This window comes from Phaethon aethereus (assembly GCF_964289735.1).
Source record: "Phaethon aethereus genome assembly, chromosome: 2".
NCBI classification, from domain to species: Eukaryota; Metazoa; Chordata; class Aves; order Phaethontiformes; family Phaethontidae; genus Phaethon; species Phaethon aethereus.
The window spans coordinates 122,422,933-122,448,948 of NC_138582.1; the positions used below are offsets into that span (position 1 = coordinate 122,422,933).

Here is a 26,016-nt window from a genome sequence, read left to right on the forward strand (position 1 = left end):
TTGTTTTACCAAACCACTGCTGCTCTTGTATTTTTACACTTTTTTAGAGTATGTTTTACAATTCCGAGAGAAAAAAAAGCGCCACAAATACGGTCAAAGAGTGCTGTATAACTCAGAGAACTGCAGTTCTTCTAAGTTTAGATTCCATTTCCAATCAAACTGAAAAAGCCCCTTCATGGGAAATGTGAACATCTGATGACTCTACCTCCAACAGCAATTGAATAAATATGTAATTCCATGGATTTACAGTTAATCTCAGCCTACTGAACTAACTTTTCAGCCTTATGGATTCCTTCCATGGGTTCAAATTTTCCATTTCCAGAAAACTGTAGAAATACTTATTATAAACTATTAGCTTTCTAACACTGTAAACAGAACATCACTATTTAAAAATGGACAAAGTAAAACTTGGATTGTGTTGTAAATGATACTCAAGCATCTTGCATTACATGATTACAAATACTTGGAGCTCAAGAAGATGACTTTTTCCCTGGAATTGTTCATAAAGAGCATATACAGTAAGAAGGTGTGCTTAGTTTAAAAAAAAAGTTTGTGGTGCACTACCACCAACAAAACACCCCCACAAAAATGAAACAATAATTAAATAGCAATTAAACTTAGGAAGTATGGAAGATTTAGAACAGTTTTTGTGTTTGTTACTCATTGAGTCCTTTCAGCTTGTTTTCACTTCCTAAATTTCATCCCAGAGAACTTGAGCAAATAATATCTCTGAAGTTATTTTTACTCCTGCTTAAAAAGAAATCAAAATTCTCACGCTTGAGAATCGGTCAAACATCCTCAGTTAACTGAAGGACAGGATAGTGGTTGATTACATATTAGAGGATAAGCAAGGTGGAAAGGAAAGCTACTGAGAATTTTATATTCAGAAAGCTGACTTAGCTTTATCCCAGCTTCAAGTAATGTCACATGCTCCCTGACTGATTTTCCAAAACAAAGTCACTTACTTGAAAGAATGCACACAATTCTTTGGGCATACACTACAATTTATCCATGTGAAAATGAAAACAGATTTAAGAAGTCTCACTGTGAAACTACCAGTAAAGGGGAAAAAAGCACTAATTCATTATTTGGCTCTTGAGTCAACATTTAAACCAGAGCAAACTGTAATCAAAATGAATTGTGATCTGCTTTTTGGCTACATGACTAAAAAGCCCACTGATGTTACCACTCCAAACTGTTGGTTGAGATTTCTTTTGTTTTCCGTATCCTAATACAAAGCTGCTTAGTACTGCATAGACGAGATCATATTTACACATAGCACAATCAGCTATTTACTATAAGTTCAATAGGCAACACATTTTCATAACAAATGTGGTTCTTAGATGAAAGAAGCAGAACAAATCCTCTGAGTAGAGCACCTGAAAGGAAACTGGGTCAATTTGGCATTCTGTTAATGGTTAAGTAATTCTTATGTACTAAATTGCTCAACAGTTGAATTCAATGGGATTAAAGTGGGTTCTTAAATTTAAGCACCCAATTAACTGCTTTACTGAAAATAGGCCTTCCACTAAAATGCCCAGGAGAACAACCCTTCTAACAGCGGCTGAATGAGCAGTTCACAAAGTAATGCATACTTAGTTAAGTCAGATTTTAGTACTACTTTACTATCACTTTCTTTTTGGGGCGAGGAGGGGTATTGACACTGTCTAATTTTGAGTCACCCAGGTTATCAACTGGCATTACAGATAAACAAATTGTATTGATGGGCAACCCCCATCCCTGGTCCCCACTACACCCAAACACCGATTTTGTTTGCTTTTGCTTGCCAGCGCCTGGTGAGCCAGCTGTGGGGGTTACAGCACCAGTAAACTCACCCTACAAAAGAGAAGTTTTCTGCTTGTTTACCTTCATGAACCAATTTGCCGTAGTGGTCAGATGGGCTCTACAGCTGTTACAAGAGAAGAAGCAGGAACAAGCAGACTCTGTCACGGGAGGACAACAGCTGCAGCAATGTTAGCTTTGCTGTTCCTGGTCACCTGGAGCCAGGGGCTGCTGCTGCAGTGAGCAGTTCAGCCCTTCCCCTTGTGCAGCTGCAGGGGTGAAAACTAACTCACTCTTCTGTGCAGCAGTTGCCTGGTGCTACACTCTTGTGGCCTCAAGAACACTACAGCCAGAACAAGAGAGTCAGTGAAAATGGCACACCCCCCACTCCCCGCTAAGAGCAGGAACCACCTTCTTCAATGACAGCCTGTACTTATGGCATCTTGAAGTAAGCAGGGAGTTGCATTCTATCCCAGGGTGCTGATTCAGGAATGGGGCTGACTTAGGAAGCTGCTCACCATCCATCATCCATATTCACACCCATACCTAATGCACGAAGACAGAGGACAGATCTAGGGAAACTGCTGGTCCTGTGATGTTCCTACTCATACAGCTTCCTCAAACTTGTGTGGAAGCAGCAGTTAGTAGGGTTGCACAGAAGACTGCATTGGTCTTGAAAATAAAGGTGCAAGGAGGAATCCTAAATGTGAATTATTTCACTGTTTGGTTCACCGCATAACCTCATGAAGAGTTAACTTGTGCAACAGAAGGGATTCTATGGGCAGCTGCAAACTCCTTCAACTGGAGAACAGATAACCAGGTGATAAAGCAGGGTGCTTGGGCTCTTGTGTCTTAGAAGCTCTGAAATGTATCCAAATGAGGTGCCTAATATTTCCTAACAGTCCAAAATCAATCCCCCAACGGCCCACATTTTGAATCTTTTTCTTGGGTTAAAAAAAAAAAGAAAAAGGTAAGATAAGCGATGACACAGCCCAATGAAATCATGACACTCAGCATCACCAAACAGACATTTTTACATGTGACCCCTGCAAGCAGAAATTTCCTGGCGAAGGACCCTGCTTTAAGTCGTATTTATTCCATGGAGTGAGAACCAAAAAAAGAGTCATATTCGTACTAGAAATATTTACTTGTTTCATTTAGCCTGTCCACACTTTTCCAGCTGGGTAATGCAGAGAGCTTGCGTTCTTTCTGTTTCCTGAATTGTCCTTTTTGCTGCCTCCAAAGAGCCTCAGTCACAGATGACGCAGGGTCTACTCCTTTACTGGGCATATCTTCACTAGCCAGGGAGAATGCAGACTGAGACCTCTGTGGGAATAAAAATCAAAGAGCATAATTTAAAAATAGAAATACTTAATTATCAAACTCCTTACTGTAATTAGTATGAGTGTTCAGTTACCCACAGAAGTGTGGGATCTTCTATCATACAGTAATGGAATTTAATGTGTTCAAAAGAATTGTTTCAACACTAGATTGCTTATTTATGTACATTTCTGATGCTATGCAAGAAGGCAGGAAGTTGTTTATACTACCACGGACCAGATGGAAAGAAATAATTAAGGTGAAGTTGTTAGGAATGTGCTTGGTGAGGACTGATATCTAACTGCTTTGACTCAAGCTAGCCAGAAAAAGATCCCATTGTGGTGAGACATGATGATCTATTGTTGGCTCAACAGGCCATCTGGTGTAACAATTTGCAGAAGTTAAAAATTAAAAAAAGCAAACAAACAGCCTGTTTCCCATAAATAGCTGTGCAACTCAACTGATTTTAATGCAGAATTCTTTTGTTTGCTAGGACATACATACCACACAATATTCTGGGCAGTTTTATGCAGTCTTGCTAATGAAGTCAACATAGTCTACAACTGCATATCTATTTGCTTCTAGGGGGGTCACATTTCAAGTCAAAATGAGGTAAAATACTGTTGTGATTGTTAATAAGCCCTGACTACTACTGAGGGAAAGGTGCTTTCCTTTGGATCTATATAAATAGATCAAACATTTTAGTTTTGACTTAGGTATGGGAGTCAGTTACAGAAATTACATTTAAATTTGGTCAGTTTTAAAAAAATGTGAAAGATGGCAGTGTCCTGCTGATTTCAAGAGAACTTACTCTTACATCTCAAATCACATATGTAATTCTAGAAACAAGGCTACAGCAGCTTGAGTCAAGTTTTAACATCTGGCTGACACTATTTTGCTGCAATACAATTTTTTTTTTTAAAATTAATAACTTTTCTTTTGATGACAACATGTGCTTAGGCAGCTTGAATGGCAAGAGAGATAACTTTTTCTAATGACAAATAGCTTTTTCCCCATAACTTTTTACCACTCAGAACCTCTGTCTTGCTCTTCATAACAGAGTTGGTAAAACACTGCCTGTATTATGCCAGGGTTTCATTATGAAGTATGCTTTCAAGTAGCTCAGCTTCTTTACACAGGCCAACTTGGCACTCTCAAATCTTTGTACATTTTTATGGATGTTCCAATTACGAATAATTAACTAAAACTGTTAATTCAAAATGGTCAGCCTTTGCCTGCGTGAGAGCTCTGCTTTGCTCTGGTGCAGATGAGGAAAAGGATAACTTGATTTAGGAAAAGGGTAAGTTGACTTTCAGCTATTTTCAAGTCCCTTCAATTCCCAGGGCAACATAAGCATTGCTGGGAGTCCTTTTGGCTTGAAAGCAACACTTACACCACTTTTCTGGCTGAAACTCCTCCCATCTGAAATGCTCCTGTGTGGGACTTTTGTACCATGCCAGAAGATTCAATTAACTGCAAATCTTCCTGTATCCTTGGCTCAGCAGTGTGATTTCATAACAGATTCAGTAAAAACAAAGACAACTAAGCACCAGGGTTTCGCTTCTGAACTCTGGAGGAAAACCCAGAATTATTGCCCTAGAATCAAATACTTTCTGTAACTGCAATGACCACATAACTTGGTTAATCCTGTCCATTCAAAGACACAGGTCCTAACATGATCATAGAACCACAGAATAGTTTGGGTTGGAAGGGACCTTTAGAGGTCATCTAGTCCAAACCCCCTGCAATGAGCAGGGACATCTTCAACTAGATCAGGTTGCTCAAAGCCCCGTCCAACCTGACCTGGAATGCTTCCCAGGATGGGGCATTTACCACCTCTCTGGGCAACCTGTGCCAGTGTTCCACTACCCTCATTGTGAAAAAGTCCTTCCTTATATCTAACCTTTTAGTTTAAAACCATTACCCCTTGTCCTACCACAACAGGCCCTGATAAAAAGTCTGTCTCCATCTTTCTTAGAAGCCCCCTTTAAGTATGGAAAGGCTGCAATAAGGTCTCTATTGCAGTGCTTCCTTCCAAATTCAGTGACACAAACTACTAACAATAACCTCACAGGACTGTATAATTTTATTACAGGGAATCTTTCAGATGATTCACAAACCAGCTATATTCAAGTATGTATTTAGGCCGTTTCAAACCTCAAACTAAATATTCAACTGATCAGTATCATCTGAATCCTCCTTAACCCTGTAGAAGGGTTAATAATTTAACACAATACAGACAGGTACATAAATTGTTTTGCTATAGGAATTTGCTCTTTAACTTTGATTTCATCCTGCCAGGATATATGGACAATACAAACAATTCTGCCACAAATTTGCAGCCTGAACTAGGACAAGTTTTAACTGTGCTGTGGCTCACTTCACTGTAAAGCAATAACTACCAAACTTCCCATTCTTACAATAGATTAGGTCTGGTTCACGTCTGCTATATCATCTGTTATCTTTGTATGAAAGTTGTTATGTACTGAAAGCAGCAAGCTGTTGTGGCTGTCACTATTTTCACAGTACCGAGAACATTCCATCAGGACACATTCTTCTTCCACGTATATGGCAAACACAGAGAGATAAGAGATGCTGAAGAACCCAGAAGAAGGAATATCCTACAGTTTAATCACTAGTATCTATTTTCCCTTATTACTTAAAGAACTGAATCATAAGGAGGAGAAGAAAAAAATCAGGAAATCTCAAGTAGTCTGTTAATAACAACCTCGGCTCAGATAATGAAAGTAACATTTTTTTTTTCTTATTATGTAAAATCTGTAGGTTTGACAGCTTTTCTGGTGCTTTGTTTTAAATGGCAGCTTCTCGCCTGCCTACTCATCGTTTTATAGAAACATCACAGTAAAGGCTTCATCGCAGTGATGGCAGCATCTGCACTTAGGTCTCAACTAACCCTAAGACCTGCCAGCAGCTTAGCCCTGACAACGCAGAACTTGGCATGGGCTGCCAAACCTGCTGAAGGAGCTCAGCGATCCTGCCCTCAGTCCTGTGCTTCCGCAGCAATGCTGCTACCAGCACTGCCTGAGCAATTTAAAGCTAGCTCAGGTGTGTCTACACTATAGGGCAGATAGATCTTTCAGAAGGACTAGAAGATACACAACAGCTTGAGGGATTTAAAAAGGAGAAGACGAGCATGAAGGGCCTGATGGACAAAAAGCACTGAAAAACAAGGAAGCACAGAAAAGAAAGCAGACGCAGTCCCATGTGGTATAGCAGTCTGTGATCTCAAATAAGCTTAGCCAAACAAGCTTATTCTTTTAAATTGTGTGCTGAAACTTTTGGGTCAGGTCAGAGGGAAACTGCTCTCCACAGTTACTACCAACTCTCTGCGGATAGCAGGAAATTGATATTATGCAGGAACTACTGCTAATTCCCAGGAAAATCCCTCCAAATGCAGCAAAGGAACTAGCTTTTGGTGCCTCCAAAGCTTGGCTTGAGGCCATCCTCATCCTTTTTCTACACTTTATGTGAATTTTAAAAATTCACATTTTTAAATTTTTATAAAATCTGTCTTGGACTGCTCTGCTAGCAGTACCACCTCTTCTCACTGAAGACGGTTCAATGTCACAGAATGCTCAAGGAGAGAAAAGTAATGCCAAGCTAAAACAGACTGGCTGCACTCTGCATTCAGATCCTGAGAAAGGATGAAATGATGCTACTGGAAGAAGCTGTTGAACTTGTACTCTTCACTATGACTACTGTAGTTTTCTGTAGTTCTTGTACCTGGAGAGGTTTAAATGATCAAGAAGTGCCAGTGTTCTAATAAGCTCCAATTAAGAAGAATAAATAAAAGTAGATCATTAGGTTATTTCTTGTTCTGAAAGTTAGTTTTAGATAGGGATGGAAGGACAGATAGTAGAATTTTGTTTTACTCAGACAAGTATGGGTGGAAAGAAAGTGTAAATATTCATCCCTGATAACAGTTCCCACCACTGGTAACACTGATAATGATGCAAAAAAAGGAGCGTCAATAGCCAAGCCTGATGTAGGAATAGGACAGAAGCATATCCTGGCATGAGAACAAATCAGTCTACACTGGCATAAACTGGCCACTTTTTTCAAAGCACAAAAGCAAATGTTTTCCACAAGTTTATCTCCAACCAATTAGTGGCCTGACTGATGACTCTATCTAAAAAGCAAATGACTCACGGCCTCGTTTTGTTGCTTTTGCAATTAAAAGCAAACTAAAAAGTTAGTTATTTGTTGTGAGGTGACACAGCCAAAGCTCTAATGTTGGTTGGCACATTTGCATCAACTTCATCTCAGCTGGCACCACTAACTCAACAGCCCTACAACTATAGCATGGGCTTCAGCATGGGCTACAAACCTATGTACATGCCTGTCCACGCTGCTGACTTCACTGCCACACTTACCTGTGGCAGGGAGAAGTACACATTACTGTACTGCATTTGTGTCTCTCTCTGTCACAGAGATAACAGCCCACCTGTAGATCCACAGGGGACATTTTTCCCTTGTGGACATTTGCACAGGAAGCAAAACACTGAACATAAGGGAACAGGATTGAGAAGCCTACTTGGGGGCTGGTGCTCTGTGTAGTTTCCCTGTGCACGGATGCAGGGAAGTCCTGGAGGCAAGGCCAGCTACCCCGACAGGCTCTTGGATCGGTTTGTATTGGAACAAGGGATATTTACCAACGAATGGAGGAGTCATGTTCCTGATTCTTTACCAATTGCCTACAAACTTGGACAGCAACAAGATCTCAGGGCAGAAGAAACAAATCCAGTCTATTTTCCAAAACTATCCAAATAATACAGCAGCCATAATTTATGCCAATGATTTATATAAATTTTACAATTTTCAAAAGGAGGCAGGAATGTAGGAGCTTTGGTCCTGATTTATAAGGACCTGAGAGATCAAGAAGATCTTTTCTTCCCAGCTAAAGCGGCCGGCACCATTTCTAACCAGAACGTCTGGTTCCTCAGCAAAATAACCTTTGTCAGCCAGGTGCTATTTTTGGTGTATTTATTTGTGATGAATTACAAGGCTTCTGTGTGTTTGCAGTCAGACCCTAAGACACTGCAACTGTTAGTTTCTGCAATAGATCAGTACATCAGCAGATGGCATTGCAACCCAACAGGTCATTTGCTATGTTCACTGCACATAGTCCTCGGAGGCATGTGCTGCATGCTGGATTGCTGTGCAGTACAGCACAGCTTGTAAATATAGTTACAGTATGGACAGGCATTTCCAAACAGTTCCATTAGATGAGTTTCCCACCAAATCCTGCCTACTGGCATCTGCTGTGAGATGCTTGTTTCAAAAAGAAATTCCAGACACATTATTATTCTCTCTCTTTTTTTTTTTTTTTTTTTTTTTACCCCTCTTCAGGGGATTTCTGCTGCATAGCTATAAAGTCTGGATGGAGAGAAGTCAGCCTTCATCTTGTACTCAGCTAGCATTAAAAGGAATAAATTTTACATGTACAGTTCTGTTTCATTGCTGGCCTTAAAAAAAAAAAAGTGTGGTTTCTGAAGATTAAAGAAGGAAGGACTGAATAAAAAGGTAATGACATTCAGTGTCTCCTATTACTTAATAAACATAAATATTCCACCTTCTGTCTATAACAATTTACAAGTCTATGCTTCTGAACACTGAATAAATAAAAACAAGTAACCAAAAGCAAGAACAAGTTTTTATAAAGCACACTTTTGAATAGTGAGTCTAATGTTGATAATCTATGGATTCTATACCTTGAATAACTCTCATATATATACATATTGTTTAGAGAGACAATATAAAGATTTTGCTCTACATTCTTACTCAAAAGAGTATGGATAATTCCTCCTTCTTCTGAAGAGCAGCCAAAGTGGTAGGTTCAAAATAGATCTCAAAAGTAATTGACTGAACTCTAAAAAGGATATTCGGGATCATACATGTTTTATTCCTCACTTCCATCCTATTTCACCCTATTTCTTTGGTCTGATTTAACTAGTAAAACTGTAATTTATTCTGCGCTTATTTAGAGTAGACCAAGGACTCTTCCAGCTTCAGGAGGGACTGAGAACCCCAGGTGCCACAAGGGTAAGGCACCTGCAGGGTCACCATGATCAGAGCCTTTGCAGGCACTGGGACCTCAGCAGCAGGGCTGATGGCAGGGAGGGTGCCTCTGGACCTGGGCAGCAGAGTCCTCTGCTGTGCAAGCTCTGACCTGTGGGGCAGCTGCTCATCTGGGCTTTGAGGACTACCTTGTTTATTCAGAGAAGCAGTCTAGAATTGACAGCACAAACACAGATGACAGCAACCTGATCCATCCCCTTTCCTCACCTGCAAATTCTATGCCTATGCCTGCCAGCAGTGCAGCGAACACCCTCGCCTGCTTCTCAACTGTGCTCTATGAACACAATCAATGCGCAGACAGAACCAGCATGTCCCACCCCCCATAGCAAATACAGTAGCAATCCCGAAGCATCAACAGCGACTGCATCCTTTGGTAAGTAAACTCCCACACCAGCAAGCAGACCGTATGAGCTTGTGAATGGTGCCACTCTGCCACAGCCGATTTATCCTTGGAAGCGATTTTCGCTCTGCTCAGATGTATGCAGTCCAGACATTTAGTGGTGCAAGTGAAATACCAAGGGTTTCAAGCATCTGTTCCTTTAGTCAATCTTGTGTGTGGCAAAGGACCTGTTAACAATCCTACAGCTTCTGAAAAAGGGCAAGTACAGGCACATGAATGAGAGATTTTCACGTTCAATTGGAAGAAAACTCCCTTCTTCATGCCCTGACCTAAACCGTGGTTAGGATACCCCAGTCATCAGGGCAAATCCTTGAACAGCAGGCTGGGAGAAAGCAAAGATGACGGTCCCCTCTCTTGCAAAAGCCTTAGAGCATCCGTCCTACCAGGGTCTGCCCAAACTGGCTTGTTGTTCGCTAGTGACACAGACATAGCCTGGCTGCACTGGGTGGTTTGCCATCCTTCTACTGGCCTCTCAGGCAGCTGACCCCCTTAAAAGCATTGTTCCTTTAAAAGGAGCACAAAAATAATGCTCAGTTAATCAGGAATGGGTCCATCAGCAGTATGAATTCCACAGCTGTGTGACAATGTGTAGAGCCACATTTGGGTGTGCATTTATTTTGGTTCAGTTTGAATTAGCTGACCTCAGGGATCCAGAGATGGGTTGCAAGGCAGAGAAGCAGGAGGTTATTCCCCGACAAACCCATTGCTGCTGAGCATGCAAGTAGCTCTACACATCACCTCAGAGAAGTATAATCCATAGCGCTTGAGCGATCTCGATCTCTCCCCTCCCCCCGCCCCAAATAATAAGCAGGCCCCACATGGGAAAATGCTATTGCTTTGGTTGCAAAGCATTTGTAAGCTAGTAATAATTAGAATATGAGTATAAACATCCTTTTATTGTACTTATGGGGATAACAATTTTGGACAGTGCTAGGAGCATAAAATAGCACAGTTCAATCAATGTAATGGATTTATGTGAACAAGTCTGTACAAGTTTGTGGTAAATCAATTGTTAGGTGCTTTGACAGGAATAGAGGGTAGATGTAGCAATGCAACTGTTATCTTAGCAGTGCCTTTACAAGGTACGCTTGTTCCTTTAGCTTTTACTGTTTCTCACACGTTACCCCATGGACCATTCTTTTTCCCTCCTCCCAAACTTGGAATACTCTATTAAATCTCTTCAAAAAACCAACAAAAACTAAACAGGGGAGAGGCTTCCCAGTTGCGTAACACCTTTCATTTGAAGATACTGAGAGTTCAGTTAGTATTCTGTGATGACATTATTACCATACTACTTACAGATGAGAAAGCTGAGCAACTGCAAAGGCCAGATCCCTGGTTCTGGTGTAGGACAATATGATTCTAAGTCGCTAGTAGTGTACCCCACTGGGAGAGTGCATGTGTATAAAAGGGTAGGGGAAGGAGGTGAGCTGGCATCTTCGTCTCAAGTCTAATTGCAGCCTCACACATAAACTCACTTTTTTTCAAGAGAATACTCTTCACTGAACACAGTTATTCTTTTTTCATTAATTTCTAGGTTGCTCAGTGCCCTGCGCAACCTTTCATGTCCTGTTCTGACCCTCATCTACAAAGTTGTGCTCAGCAGAGCGCTCACCCATCAGAGAGAATCACTGTATCTCCTACTCAAACACCCACTTGACAGAGGAAGCCTTAAGTGTTCTGTGTTTATTTGCTTCTTGCTGTGACAATATACACCCTGATTTCATCTAAAAATAAAGTAGGATTTGTCAGGCAGCCTAGCTCTGAGCACTACAGGTTTTAAGTTAGACCTTAAAGCTTTGTAGTACCCAGCAATGTATTAGGATATCATCTTTAAAACAAAGTAAAGCTGAAAGAACAGCCTATGACCAAAATTATTTGGAAAATAACATCACAGAATGACCACCCTTCTCTGTTCTCTCTCCTACTCCCTTTCATGCCTTAAAACCTACCTTGATTTGCTGGCAGTAAGTGCAATTCAGCTGAATTTAGGTCTGCATGGGTTTGATCATATACCTAGCATCCAAAACTGTCTTCTTGGATGTTTGTCATGTGCATGAATCGTACTATGAAACAAAGAATCTGTAATCTTCTGCTAGAGATACATCTCAAAAATACTCAAACTATACAAACAACTTTAAAAGGACAATGCTGTCATATTTAGCCTTGTACTGATTATTTATCCACCTGAACGCTTAAAAAGTGGTACTAATTGCTGAGTCAAAATTGCAAAAGCAGTTGCATCCTATCCTTCTGCTGCAGTGGAAGGAGGGAAATCAGCCACCAGATTACTATGGGCAGGGCTGTCTTGATCTGAAATCCAGATCACTTTTGCAGTGAGACTACAACGTTACACCTGCAAAGCCAGCAGATGACAGTAAGAGTTGTAATCTGGAAAGTACTTAGAGAAAGTTGGATCTTCTCATAATAGATATTAATAAAAGAAGTTGTATTATTTTCTAAAGTACCAAGTGCTTTTCCATCTCAGAGTGTACTGTTCTTTCCCATTCTGTGCAGAGAAGATGGTGCTGCAGTTGGCTGCTTCTGGAAGGCAACAAGACAGTAAATAACCCATCAGGATCCAGCTGATGGGCTTCTGGGTAAATGCATGCCTGCCTCACTGGAAGTAGGTACCAGCAATACACTCTGTGCAACCTTCTGATCCCAGCTTATGTATAAAGGCTAAAAGCTCCATCTTCCCTATGACACGACACATTTATTAATTAAACATAAATATGCTGTTTCTGATACAGAGTTGTTGACAGGTAAGAACTGGTGTCAGCTGGTATCAACTTCTTACAGTGTTAAGTCTCCCTCATCTGAAATAGTTCTCCCACTGTGTCGTATGACTGCTAAACAGGTTACCTCCTCAAAAAGGTTTTCTTCAAATATTTATTTGAGAAAAATCTACAAAGGTATAGACCCCCTACAAAATCTCCAGGGATTTCCAAAGCAGTGTTGGACTTCAGGCTTGTGGAACCTTCCTTCTGTTTAAAACAAATCAAAGGAAAAAAAAAAAACCAAAACAACTGTTGATACGCTGTGGACCTTATAATTAGCTTAACCAGTAAATTTCTGCCTCCCCTGAGATGCATCATAACGTGTATTTAATGAAATCCTTGTTTTCCCTATCTCCCTAGCTGTGTTATATACTATAAATTATAGATGAGCTTCTGTTTATATATGCGATCTTTTAGCTGTAAAATAAGGACCACTAATACAGCACTTAGAACACACCAGGATGCCTGCACTCCATCCGCATTTAAATGGGATACAATATGCCAACTGGTTGTTTGCTCTCACTGGCAGTGATGTGGTGGGGGGGAAATGGACTGAGAGGGCAGAGAAGCATCCACCCAATGCTCTAAGGTCCTCCTATCCCAACACTGTACAGCCTTTGCTTACTGGTAATGAGGAGCAGATGGTGCCATCCGTCTCTTTTTATGCGATGGGGAAATAAAATATTCAGCCTTGTATCACCATCTTTAGCATGGGCAAGGGATCTCAAAGAAATCTAAGAGGAAAAAAGGAAAATACAATACCTATAGCTACTACCACACCATAGTACTGCAATTAAACAACCAATAATATATTTCAGGGAGATACCATGTGTGTGTGTTCTTTAATATGAAGATCAAAAGATTTTTGGGAAATAGGTTCACATACATAACTCTAACCCAGTAACAGTCAACTTGGGTAGCTCTTATAGAAGCAAATGCCCATTTTTTTCTTTTTCTTCCCTTAGAGTTGTTGTGGCCACATAGTCTGTCTACAAAAACTTTGGTTACACCACTCAAAAACCTCAGAAACACCTGCCCTAATAAATCTGTTGCAAGAGCCCCCTTGTTAGCTGTGGCATGCACTAATATGTAACAGTTTTTACCATTAGAGGCATTTCTCTGCTCAAACTAAGCCAACCCACACAGCTCAATGGTAGGATGCGTACAAATCAAGAGTCTGGGTTTTTTTGGTCAACATAATGCCATCAGTTAGGAAGTAAGAAAACTTCACTTAAGGCAGTGAAGCCCATGAAGCTTTGCAGGCTTGGACTGAAGAGTTACAAAATCCACCTGGGAGGGAGTAAGGAGCTTTGCCTGGAAAGGGCATATGGCCATAGGGCCTCTCTGCCAGCTTCCATAGAAGCTAGGTTTTATTTTGGAAAGAAAAAAAAAAACCATTGCAATTCTTTTTACAGATCCGGTACCTTTCTCAAATGATGTACAAAGGAGAAAATGATGCAGTTTAGTCCTGCAAATCTGCTGACAAATGTATGCTTACCATTCGTAGCTGAATAAAAGCAAAGTTGAATGGAACACAAGCTCAGGAAAAGGAATTTTGGTTGTTCCACTGCTGTTCTTGAGAATCAAGCAGGCTGTAACTGCTCTATGTTTGCTCTGTACAAATTGCCTTTCAGTATGCTTTCCAGTTGACCCTTTGTTAGAGCTTTTATGACTTTATTTCTGCTAACCTGATAGGCTAACATAACTGCAACTATATTAGCTACGGGAGCAACTGGACCTATGCTACCTTTCCAAGGGTCTGGTTATACTAAGAAAATTCTCCTCTATTCAAAGCAAAGCAAAAATAAACACATATGCACTTCAAAGCACAAAAGAAAACAATAAAACAACCCCAGCAAAGCAAAAGGCAGAAACTGAATTTATGGGAGGGTTGATAGAATCCAGACCAGATGGCCAAATTCATTTGTGTTCCTTAACACACTGTGGGAAGGCAGTTGGACCAAACAATGACAAATGTGGTGAAAGACCCTCTAAAGAGGTAGAAAGTCCTTATAAAGTACAGTAAACATCTGCATCTCTGGTACTGACTGATGGCTGCAGAAGTTTTGAAGCTGTTTGTTGCGTTTTTTCTCACCTTCATGTGACATTTCTACTACTCCAGTACTTTCCACAAAGTCTACTATTTCTCAAACCAATGAGCCTCCCTCCATCAAAAAAATTGGGACTCAGACTTGTTACTTCAGAATGGAAGTTTAAAATGTTTTGAGCTCAAGGTTAACTCTCCAAATGCGGAACAACAACAGGCTTCTGGTGTAATAACTGAGGATTTGAACAGCATGTTCAATGGGATAGGAATGGGACAGGACCCCCGTGGGTCTTGTCCTTAAACTCCAGAAAGAAAACTCAGTCGAGTCAGACACTCTCCTGGCTTTTACGTTCCACAAGCAAGCTGCCTAGGAGCTACAGAGCAAAGTCCTTAAACATGATCACCCTGACTTGTCATCCCCTCGTTAAAAGCCGCAGCTTAAAGGCATTACTCCCTCAATTTGGAAATAGGTGGGGGATGAGAATGTGAGTCTGTATCTCAGCAATTCTGGTCCACAGTCTTATATTCTGCCATAAATCTATTTTCACTGGCAGCATAAGCTAGCAAATTTATCTGGGAACTAAGGCACAGCACACGTTCAATTCTGGTAGTTCTGCTCAGGGGTGGAGAGGTGGTTACTGGCGTAGTAGCAGGTCACTTGGGAGCAGCAGCTTAAACCACTGTAACAAAATGCACTGGAACTCATCTGTCACTGTCCTCCCTCTCTGATTGTGAAACCTCCTATCCAAGCCTACAGCTTATTTTCACTTCTTTTCCCTTGCTGCTGCTCTTAAAATGTTACTAATGTAGGTTGTCAGATTTTCTTCAGCTTTATAGCAGGCATCGTGCTGAGAAATAAGTGAAAGAAGGAGGAAATACTCTATAGTGCAAGACATAAATGGTGCTCTACAGTTGGGTTCCCTTTTTGTTGTTAGTGGTGGCTGTTTTCTTTAAGATGGCTAAGGAGAAAAAGAAACTTTAAAGAAATCTAACACTGTACAAAAGAAAATATAACACTCAGCAAAAATCCAAACAAAAGCTAACTGAGCGTAAAAACTGTTTTAAGGAATAAACACTGAGGCACTGAGTCCTGTTAGCATTCAAATCAAGCAGCAAGATTGTTCATATCATGAACACACTCACCAATACAACATAATGTCTGTGACATATTTCCATGGTCCGTGATGTGCTAGGAAAGCATGCAACTGAGCAACAGTTTGTCCAGACAAAGGCTTAATGCTTATTCTCTGCAAGTCTCTACATACCATTCCAGGCAGCAAGTATACTTATCCACGATTTCAATCTTCCAGTTTTGTGCAGCAGAAAACATCAATAGCTGTGTTAAGTCACTCACCCATAACGTGTAAGACCCCCTGCGGCTCCCTGGAAAAGTCAGCATACTCTGATCTGAGACAGCAACAGACGCCAGGCCACTGCTCCTGGATGGTGGCCATTCAAAGTCAGCCTCAGCCTGCTCAGTTTTGCTTTTCTGCTTCTTTATAATCTGTAAGGTAGGGAGATGGGGTGGGAGAGAATTAAAAAAAAGTGCTCAGAAGATACTGTCTAAGGTGTATGGAGAAAAACTACATTAACCCTTTCTCAAGGCAAGCTGTCTGGGAAGAACATTTGGGTTTCCCTTTGCTCTTGCTCCAGATGATTCTGGATTATTCTGACAACTTGCATGCGTTTCTTCTCATCTGAAGACAAGAATTTTTGCAAAGAAACATCAAATACTACATATGAGGGGAATTTTAAACGCTCCCATGACATCTAGACACATTTCTACTGAAAACAGAGGTCTTGGGAGTCTAGGCACTATTTTTGTTTCTGAAAATCTACACTGTCTTAAGAGAGAGTGAAGATAATACAGACTACCTGTCTCCCTACACTTCATTTCCACAACTGTTCTGACTCCCATTTAAAGTATCTACAGAATATTATTCTATGGCATAAAATATCTTGTTAGGCAGCTTTTGACAAAAGCGGTAGGAATTCAAGCTTGGCTGAGATAGGCTCTGGACTATCAAAGACCAAATAAGCAGAATTAATCTTCTAACATCCCTATTAAAAAAGAAGGCAGATTATTTTCCATTGAGCTGCTGCTCTCCTGGCTTTTCTTGATAGCCTTATAAACAACATGTTCATCTTCTGGTGTGTGATCCACACATTGTTAAATGCCACATACCATACACAGATGTGGCAGTTAGCTTAGTTCACATGCAGGGAGACTAACTTAGCAAGTGGTTACTTTACTGATCATGGGAGCTCAGCAGCACTCTGTTCATGCTTGTCTTGCCTTGCTCAAAATGGTCCAGACAAACTCAAGGGGTATTTTTTCCCACTAGCCCCCCATTTCTGTGCCGCGTCAGTGCCAACTGTGAGCTTTGCAGGGAGAAGAACGAGCTTTCCTGAAAAAGCCACAAATCAGACACACAGAGGGTTCTGCACTTTTTTAGGTATCCCTCACAGCATCATTAACCAAATTCTATTTAAATGATTGATGCTTTCTATGTATGTGTTGCAGATGCAGGGTTCAGTAGAGGGTATGGTCAAGAGCCACAATTCTTTACGTTGGAAAGCTTTGTGCCTTTGGGAAGTGAAGTGCAGACATAAAATTCCATTGAGCAGGGGCCTCCTCTTCCAAGCAAGGATATCACAGACCTGTGGGAGTGGTACCTCTCAGCTCTGACGGTGTAGGCCACCAGTTTAGGCACTGGATTAAGCTTATTTATAAAGTGATCTCTCTGTCAGACATAGCTGATTAAGTCTATACTGCGATAGTTGACATTGTCATTTACTCTACTTTCTACATTGATGCCATCCTTTTTGCTGTCAGCAGAGTTAAAGCTCACCAGACTGAAGGATTATGTTGTGCCTATTAAACAAGCTAGGCAAAAATGCATGCCATACCTTCTGCACAATGGTTGTGGCCAGCTCTTCTATGAGGTCCTCCTTATGTTCCTGCAAGTAACAAGCCTCGTTCTGTTTGTCCTGCATGAAAATGGATTATCTGTAGTTGCTAAAATCACACAAAAACAGTCTTTCCACAGAAATGGTATAGATCAGGAAATGCATGATATGCCCTATTGGCACTGTGGGAAGAAACTACAGGTACTTACATTGCATGTCACCTCCTGAAATGCAACATGAATCTTGGATACAAGTTCATAAAACCCACACGCAACTCTTTAGGTATGGCATGAGATAGTCACTACGTTTTTATATTTTCTTTTGTATCTACTTGCTTTTGTATCACTACCCAAATTAAAAGAAATATAATTGTTCTATTTAAATTAATACATAATTTTGGAAAACATTACCAGGCTGTCACTGTAGGTCTCTGCCTTAGAAATAGCTTCTTCCACTGCTTCCTCTGCAACACGTAAGGCCACAGCAAGCGTATCCATCATGCTGTGTCCTAGGCAAAGAATAAGATAAAACCACCATGTTCTTTATATATGTACATTTTGTACAATGAGCTCCAAAATTCAGACTTGTATTCTGGAAATATATTCAAACCTTAGGGTGTTCATGAAAAAGTTCATTTCCTCAACCCATAATTACGCATAGTAAAATAAACACCTTAAGACAAAGAAATTTGTCTCAATCTCTATGTAACTTCTTAAATGTAAATATTAAATACAGTAAAACACAGTATTTTTATGTTGCTTGTTTTAGAATCCAGCAAAACAGTTAGGAGGAAATCATAGGAAGAAAATTTGTAAACTTCCTATAAACACCAACAGAACATAAGAACCAAAATGAAAGAAGTATCTGAGCATAGGGAAGGAAATGGGAGAGAAATAACAAAACCTGAACATTAAGAGAACCACACTAGAATAAGCATGTATTAGCTGTAATACTAAAGCAAGATGGCCCAGCATGGTACACAAAGGATTTTTAGTAGTTTGCTAAATGTTTCAGCTAAAAGATTGTTGGATCTGTGAACAAGACTCACCAGCGCTCTAAGCTATTTGTCCAGTAATTCAGAGTGAAAGGACTGTGTTTTAATCACACGAGTTTTTAGCAGCATACCTTCTGTCTGTCGGTAGAATGTAGAGTCACTGCCACAAATGCTTCCTTCATTTTCAAAGCTTCCATCAAAAAAACCTCCTTCTGCTCAAAAAAGACAGTACCATGCGTTAGGGGAATAAGTTCCCATTAACAGCAGAGGCATTATTACATGAGAATATTCACTCAAGATACAGTGGCACTGCACAAAAAGAGGGATAACCAGAAAATTCCTCCTACCTTTTGAATAAACTATGACTGCAAGAACTTTTGTACAAAACATGACTGCTTTTATACGAAAGATCTCTCATATTGGATGGTGAGAACTATTTGTACAGTAAAAGAGAGAGAGGAAGAAGCTACTAGATATAAAACTTACATAGTAGAAGTTAAGTACAGGGAATTTACCTTTAATACAACAACAGATTCTACGTTTTAAAGGGCAATGGTGTATAAATAAGCCAAAACTCAGACATATGTACTAGTATTTATCTTCAAAGGGAACAAAAGGTTTACCTAACAGTCACATGGAGAGTAGAAGAAAGTTAGCAATGACATTTAGGCTCAAAGGCCTTCCTTAGAAAGGTCTCACAGAAAGTGCACATGCCACTGCAACTCATCATTGAACTGTTCACACTTCCATTCAAGGAAAAATTCAGTAAGACTATGGCTTAATTAAAGTCAACACATCATATTAAAGTTCTGAAGTATCCATGCCCACAGTTTTTAATTCTGTTGTCCCACTTCTTCCCTCACTGACACTGAATTTCTTGTCTTCATACGTATTTGTTCTCAACTGTCATGGAATCTTCTCTAGAAAAATGAATTTGATACAGAGAAAGCAAAAAGACTAATAAATCAGAATTTAATGCATAGGTTGCTTCTTCCTAGAAGCCAATTTTCATAAGAAACACTTCTAACCCATTTTATATCTCTAATTACTTTTCTTATGGGGTGAGGCATTGTAACACCATAGTTAAGGGATAATTGTGTCTCTTCATTTAAAAGGGTGACACCATTACTTAGTCAGCATCTTTTAACCCTTTACAAACATGAATAGAAAAATAAGATGTGGCCAGTTTCAGATCCTTAAGTATACAAAACTCTAAGTGAGGACAATCTGATACTGAATGCATCCAATGTTAACCAAATTTTGCTTGAATCACTATGGAAATGTGCTCTAAGGCCAAATGTTGAATGCAAAATTATTTTCTCATTTATTGACTACTCAGAACTGTGACAACTTTTGGAACATGGGCTAGAATATAAACTGCAATTTACTTTACAGACTGAAGATAACAGTTCTTCTGTGTCAGTGGCATAATTAAGATTAAACATTCTTTGAATTCTTAAACAGCTCTCTAGACACCTTGCCTCTCTTTTTCTCTCCACTGAGGTATTTCTTTTATTAAAAAAATAGCCTTAAAAAATATCTTTTGAAATAATCTCAGACTTTCCATTGTCTCAGCTTGTGTGTTAAAGTAGATAAGCTAAAAAGAAATCAACACAGCTGTTCTTACCTATTACATCAGGACAAACTCCACTCTCCAGTCTATGCTTCTTGTATAAGTTCTTCAGGACTTTGGCACTTCCGAAACACTTAAAGCGGCTTTTGACATTATTATAGTACCAATCCAAAGACTGGGTCCTTAGGAGCCTAAAACAGAAAAATAAACTACATATTTGGAATGATTCTACAACAAATAAATGTAAAGAGTTGACCATTCTTTTATGTAAAAAAGGGTCTTTTAGGCCTCAGAGCATAAACATATTAATTTCTGAATACTTCATTACTGTTTGTACTTTGCAAGTGCCCAGTATACTGAGGCAAAAAGAAAAAAAAAAGGAAACTTATGAGCAAATATCTGCTTCACATTACTCAAGGTTTTATTTGGTTTTGCTACAATCAGAAGAGGTGCTCTCCCTTTCTACATTATAATGCCAACACTACAGCCTTTGGAAAATATAAACAAGCCTTGAAACAGCACAGGAAGGTTTTAAAAATAGCCTTTATTTACAGATTTACAGATAATGTAAGACCATTATCTCATTAATGCACCAGCAAAAAATAACATTTTCATAAAAATATGAAAAGCACTGTTTTTGTTTGGGGAAACCAATAGAGTAGACAAAGCCTAATTAGAGGACCCCCAAGTAGAATGAGCAAGAATGGTAGGCAGACAACCTTTCTGGGGGGGAAGGACTTGCAACTGCATCTGGGTTTCTTACTTCAACAGTAAGCATCACTGACATCAATAATTGATCCTAATGGATTTGTCCCCAGAGCTCATATACTCTTATAAAGCCAGGAGATACCGTCAAGCTCTGTGTTCTCTTCCATGTGGCAATGGGATCCTGCTTCACCTTTTACGTCAGCAGTGGGTGGAGAGAACCTGCGCCATATTCCCAGGCAACACAACCACAGGTTACTGCAGGGTAACCCACAGCGGTCCCGTACGTTTCCTACTGAGGGTGTCACTGGAGAGGGGGATCCTAGGGTTCCAGCTATAAATTACAGCTGACTTACCCAAAAGCCTCCAGAAAGGAGAATTAAGTCTGAGCCAGGGAACACGAACTAATTCTGAATGTTTGCTTCCCCGTTTGAGCCCATTTGTTCCTCTGCACATTGCCACAGTAGTTTATTTTTAATTAATTTACTGCACTTACATTGCAGGAGCCAAGATATTTTTATAGGACATGAAAACGTTTTATACAAACCAGTGTCTAGTATAGGTTAATTTCCATTTTGTAATAATTAAAAAAATTAATTTGGTAATTAATCAGGGTCTTGGAACTAGAAGCCCTATGGAGGGCTTTCTTGTTACGTAACTAAGAAAAGAGACGATTCTTAACACCAAGATTTTAGAGAACAAAAGGCTCAGGTTAGTGTCCGGTGTCAATGTTATGAACCCCTAAAGAAACGATGTTACTATCAGGAGTGCTGCACTCTCAGCACTTCCAGATTTGAACACATTCGGATGATTTAATTCCATTTTTTAAACCTGGGGTTGTGGGTGAAAAACAAAATAAAATGAAAGCCCCACTGTAACCTTTAGATTTTCCTTCAGGGACCTTGGACTTGACTTTATAAAGTGCAAAGCAAATGACAATCCACAACTTTTATTTAACACAGACCGTTTCACAAGCAAATAAAATCTCACCTGTTGAGAAACTAGCAATGTAGTTCTTACTCAGCACTGAACCTTGGGAGATACTGGATAACAAACAACCTGGGGTTTCAACTAAATCCTTCCAGTCTGGCTGCAGATTTTTTGAGTTTCAGTATACTGCTAAAAAGGAATATCCACTTCACGTAAAGCAGAACATCATGATACAGTCCACTTCTCTGTCATCACTGGAAAGTGTTTAGTAGCAAACACCAGCAGTGGGAAATTAAAAATAAAAATCAATGAAGCCTATCGTAGTCAAACTGTGAACTCTTAAAGCTACACTAGTTGCTCTACTGAAGACAACTGAAGAAAAAGCACATAACGGAACAGAAGCATATTTTTCCTGTATGCTGTGTCAGCGAGTAGATGCAGGAGAGATGTTTATAGATAATATAAGAAAGTTAGTCCTTTACTATTTGCACAGTAATATGTCAAGCCTAACTGTGGTTCCCAAGAGGCTGTTTAGTTCCAATATTCACCATTTGACAAATACCACTAACATGTGACAAGGGCAAAAATCCTTTTTTTTCTGGAAAATGTCCTTACACATGGTGCAGGGATGACTGACATTGGATGAAGCACAAGTGATACAGCACGAGCAATGGGAAGCATGTTGAGGTCTGTCTGTGAAGTACAGCGTTTCTGAATTCCTATAACACTGCCACCAAGAAATCCGTTACGATGCCTGTCCAAGTCCTGACCCACTGACCAGGGCTTGGCTGCTTGGCACAGTGACAAATCTGTGACTGGAGGCAAATTTCTCTCCCAAACCTGCAATTCTTCGGCCTTTTGAGAATCTGCCTTCTTTCTGGTCAGGAACCATTTGCTCTCATGCAAATTGCATCAGAAAGGAACAAACACTATGTCTTCTGCTTGCTGCATTTGATTCACTTTTTTCCCCACTGACTTTCTACGGGTGCTGGGAGTGTAAGATTTCAGTCAGTAGCACGGAGTCACAATCATTATGATGCATAAAACAAAGCCTGCACGTCTGGGTTGGAAGCAGCTCAGCAGGAGGTATTGGCCAGGAAGGGTACTCTTCTGCCCAGTGAACACTGTGTCCTCCACACTGTCCACAAACTAGTATCACAGCACTATCACCGGTCATGGACTCACAGCGCTGTGAGTCCCCAAACGCTTTAGGGCTTTCAAGATCCCTACCAACTACCTTAGCATGTTTACCGAGCAACCTCAGCTCCACTAGTTCGAAATGCTGAACTTGTCATCCTTGGAAGCCAAGTAGACCCAGTTCTCAATATTCAGACTAAGTGACAAGGTACCAAAAGCAGAAAGTCACCTATCTCATTGTACACACCCTATGAGTTACAGTTGGTTATGAATGCTGACCTGGCAACTTCGGAAAAACGAGAGATGAGACCCATTGCAAGCCTGCTTCCTCATCTTTTTCCCCATGTTACCATGGTTTTCTGGGTCTGATCAATACTGTTTCTGTAAAAACAGAAAGCTAACAGCACTGATTTCTTAATGAGGTGAGAGTGCTTTGCAACTAACACAATTTTAGAGACAGGCTTTGTATTTGTAATGATAACATTTTCCATACGTGAACTTTGAAAGAGTCAAAAGGATAGGAGATTATACATCTCAAAGCAACAACGAAAGAAGAGATGCTTGAGTCTTTGTACTAGTTAATCTGGTGTAAGCACAGGGATTGGAATTTATTTTTTTTCAAAATTTCCTCATTGCTGCAGGATTAACACTTTGTGAGTAATCTAATCGTCTCATGCTTCTCTCTTATGTGTTGGAGAGCTACCAACAACTCCAAATCTATGCGTCTGTCCTGCACACATTTTATAGCAGATTACAATGCCTCCTCTAAAGCTTTTCGGCCTCTTAACTTTCAAATAAGTTACAATGTCCCGCTGATTCCTCCTGGGGAGAAAGGATTTGGAGAAAAGAGTAGTTCTCTTATAGATACTAAAATAAAGGACACAGTCAAAAGAGAAATAAGAGCATTTTCACCTTATTTCAAAATCCTTTAATGTTGACCTGTATTTTAAAGCTGTATTCTGCAAAAGCAATCCATGAGTCCAGAATAATGAAAGACTATGACAGTGCTAGCATTAAACTGTTAAAATGAAAACCTCCCTTATTACCTCTAATAGAAAGCGTGCAAGTTCTCTCTGCGAAATGAAAGTTCACACTTAAAGGACATTAGTTGTATGCATTTTAAAGAAGCAGGAATGGTTGAAGCCATTTCTCTCTCTTTCTGTGCCATAAAGACTGCTATGTCTTTATTGCTAAATAGCCTTAAATGCTAAGGACATTATTTATGTTATATAATACTGCCATGGAGCTGAGTTGCATTTTGATGTGCTTTTGGTAGAGGGGAATACTGTGATTTTAAAATTTTGGTTTACTAGAAAGTGTGGAAGCTAGGCAGACATTTTTGGTTTTTAACAACATTAAAACTTGAACAGTATTATAAAGCCCCTGTGGTTTTTTTTTAGTGCAGCAATGTGTTTGCCTTAATCAAGTAGCACCATAAGAGCAACGGATAAGCCCATTAAAATCTTTACAAGTGTTTTTGAGTAGACTTCCTACCCGCAGCATGCAAATACTCCATTTTTAGCCTCTCCCAACAAAAAAAGTACACCAGCTGTGCTGGGGAGTGGGGACATGAACCATCTCTCATTATTAGTGATGATCACAAGAACATCACATGAAAGATGCCACTCATGCATGATGACAAGTATTCACTACTCAGTACAGAGGAGTTTGTTTAGTGACTGATCTACCGCTTTAATTTTTTTTTCTTCTAAAAAGTTGTGAAGTTTTACCTGGTCTAAAGGCAATATGAAGCTTCTGCAATAAATGTTCTTTAAAAGGTAGTTCCAACTTAATGTCTACTCATAATGCAAGTTGAACTACAAGGAAGCATTTTATAACAAAATTTTCCCATGAACTTTGTGAGACTTTTTCTCCCACAAGAACTTGTCACTTACTGAGCTGCAGTTTAGTTTCTGTAAGTCAGGAGGTGCTTCTACAAATCTGAACTTACATTATTTAAATGTCAGAGTGAATACATCATCACTTGCAGTTTCCTTGCTGTTGACTTGCACTGGAAACTGAAGTCTCCTTTTCAGCCTTCCACTCTACTTATCGCATCTTCCATAGCTTTGTGCCAACAGCCAGGCCAGTAAACCCTTCTAGCCCCTCAATCTGACTCCAAAATCAGAACCACAAACTTCACCTGCACATGAACAACTGTTTGTACAAATGGTTATGCCAAAAAATTTTGTATTTCTGAGGGTCACCTCCATATATGTATTGTGAAATGTTAGACAAGAGTTTCATGCCACCCTGCTACAGCCTCTTATGTTCACTCGAGGTGGAGGCGTCCCCTCCAGCCCCCACTGCCCGCTGAGCCTTTTGAGGCAGATTGCTCTCCCCTCATCCATAACCTTTGCCATCTTTCTACCAGAACCATGGGAATCACGTTGTAGGCTAAATGACACTATCTATCGCCTCCCTGGAGCCCCACTGATTCTGTTGATGGTCCACAGCGTGTTAAGATACTGGAAATCGGACTTTATGACCCTTAGGTATACAATGACAGCACAATAATCACAAAGTACTATCTTTAAAAATAATTTTTATACTTCCTCTTGACAGGAAAAGGTTCTCCTTCAAATACTCGTTTATTCTTTTTAAACATGTTAAACTCATTACCATCCCCCTGCAATCAGTCCAACATGACCACTGCATTTACTAGTAGTAGACTTCTAGTTTGGTTGCAATTTTCATTATAAACTCCATTTTCCAGGGTTTTATAACTTTGTTGTGAGATGTTCCCCATGTCTCTTACTTTGTAAAACAGGAAATAATAAAAACAATCTAGTACCAGACCCATTAAAGTAATGTCCATCACAAAAAAGGTCTTCATTAAACAGCTGCTTAATATTCTTGAATGGGCATCAGCACTACTCAGCCCTGAAATGCAGACATTCAGCAGCAATTTCTCATACAAGTGATGATCAGCTAACCACTAATCAAGCTCACTAGAAACCAGATAAAACAATTGCTAAAAAATAACTTCTATCTAGGGAAAAAAAATAAAAAAGACTTTGAGTATTGTTACCCTGCACTCCTCCTGCTGTGCCCAAGCCCTAGTGTAACATCTACTCTCAGGTCACTTGAGATCTGCATTCAGCAGTTGGCTAGATTTACTCAGGAAGGGAGCTGCTTTACAATTCTTGGACCTTTTTACTTTTGTGGATGTGACAATTTTTTAAAATTACATAATGAAAACTAAAAAAGCCAAACAAACCCACCCCCGAAATACAGGACTATCCGCAGATCAGAACTGCTGCTCTGTGGGAGACTCCAAAATGCAACACAACCGCATCAAACTGAAGAAATAGAAGTATAAATTTTCAGTGGAAAAGC

General features: G+C 39.9%; 1 protein-coding gene across 1 annotated transcript in view; it reads right to left on the reverse strand.

Moving 5' to 3' along the window:
* Nucleotides 1-26,016, reverse strand: part of MYRIP (myosin VIIA and Rab interacting protein) — a gene marked incomplete at its 3' end in the record, with an annotated part of 219,233 nt that overhangs the window by 31,704 nt on the left and 161,513 nt on the right. The window contains 6 exon segments of the mRNA XM_081996624.1: nt 2,931-3,108; nt 15,783-15,932; nt 17,339-17,419; nt 17,749-17,846; nt 18,464-18,547; nt 19,960-20,096. Coding sequence (XP_081852750.1) covers nt 2,931-3,108; nt 15,783-15,932; nt 17,339-17,419; nt 17,749-17,846; nt 18,464-18,547; nt 19,960-20,096 — 728 coding nt within the window.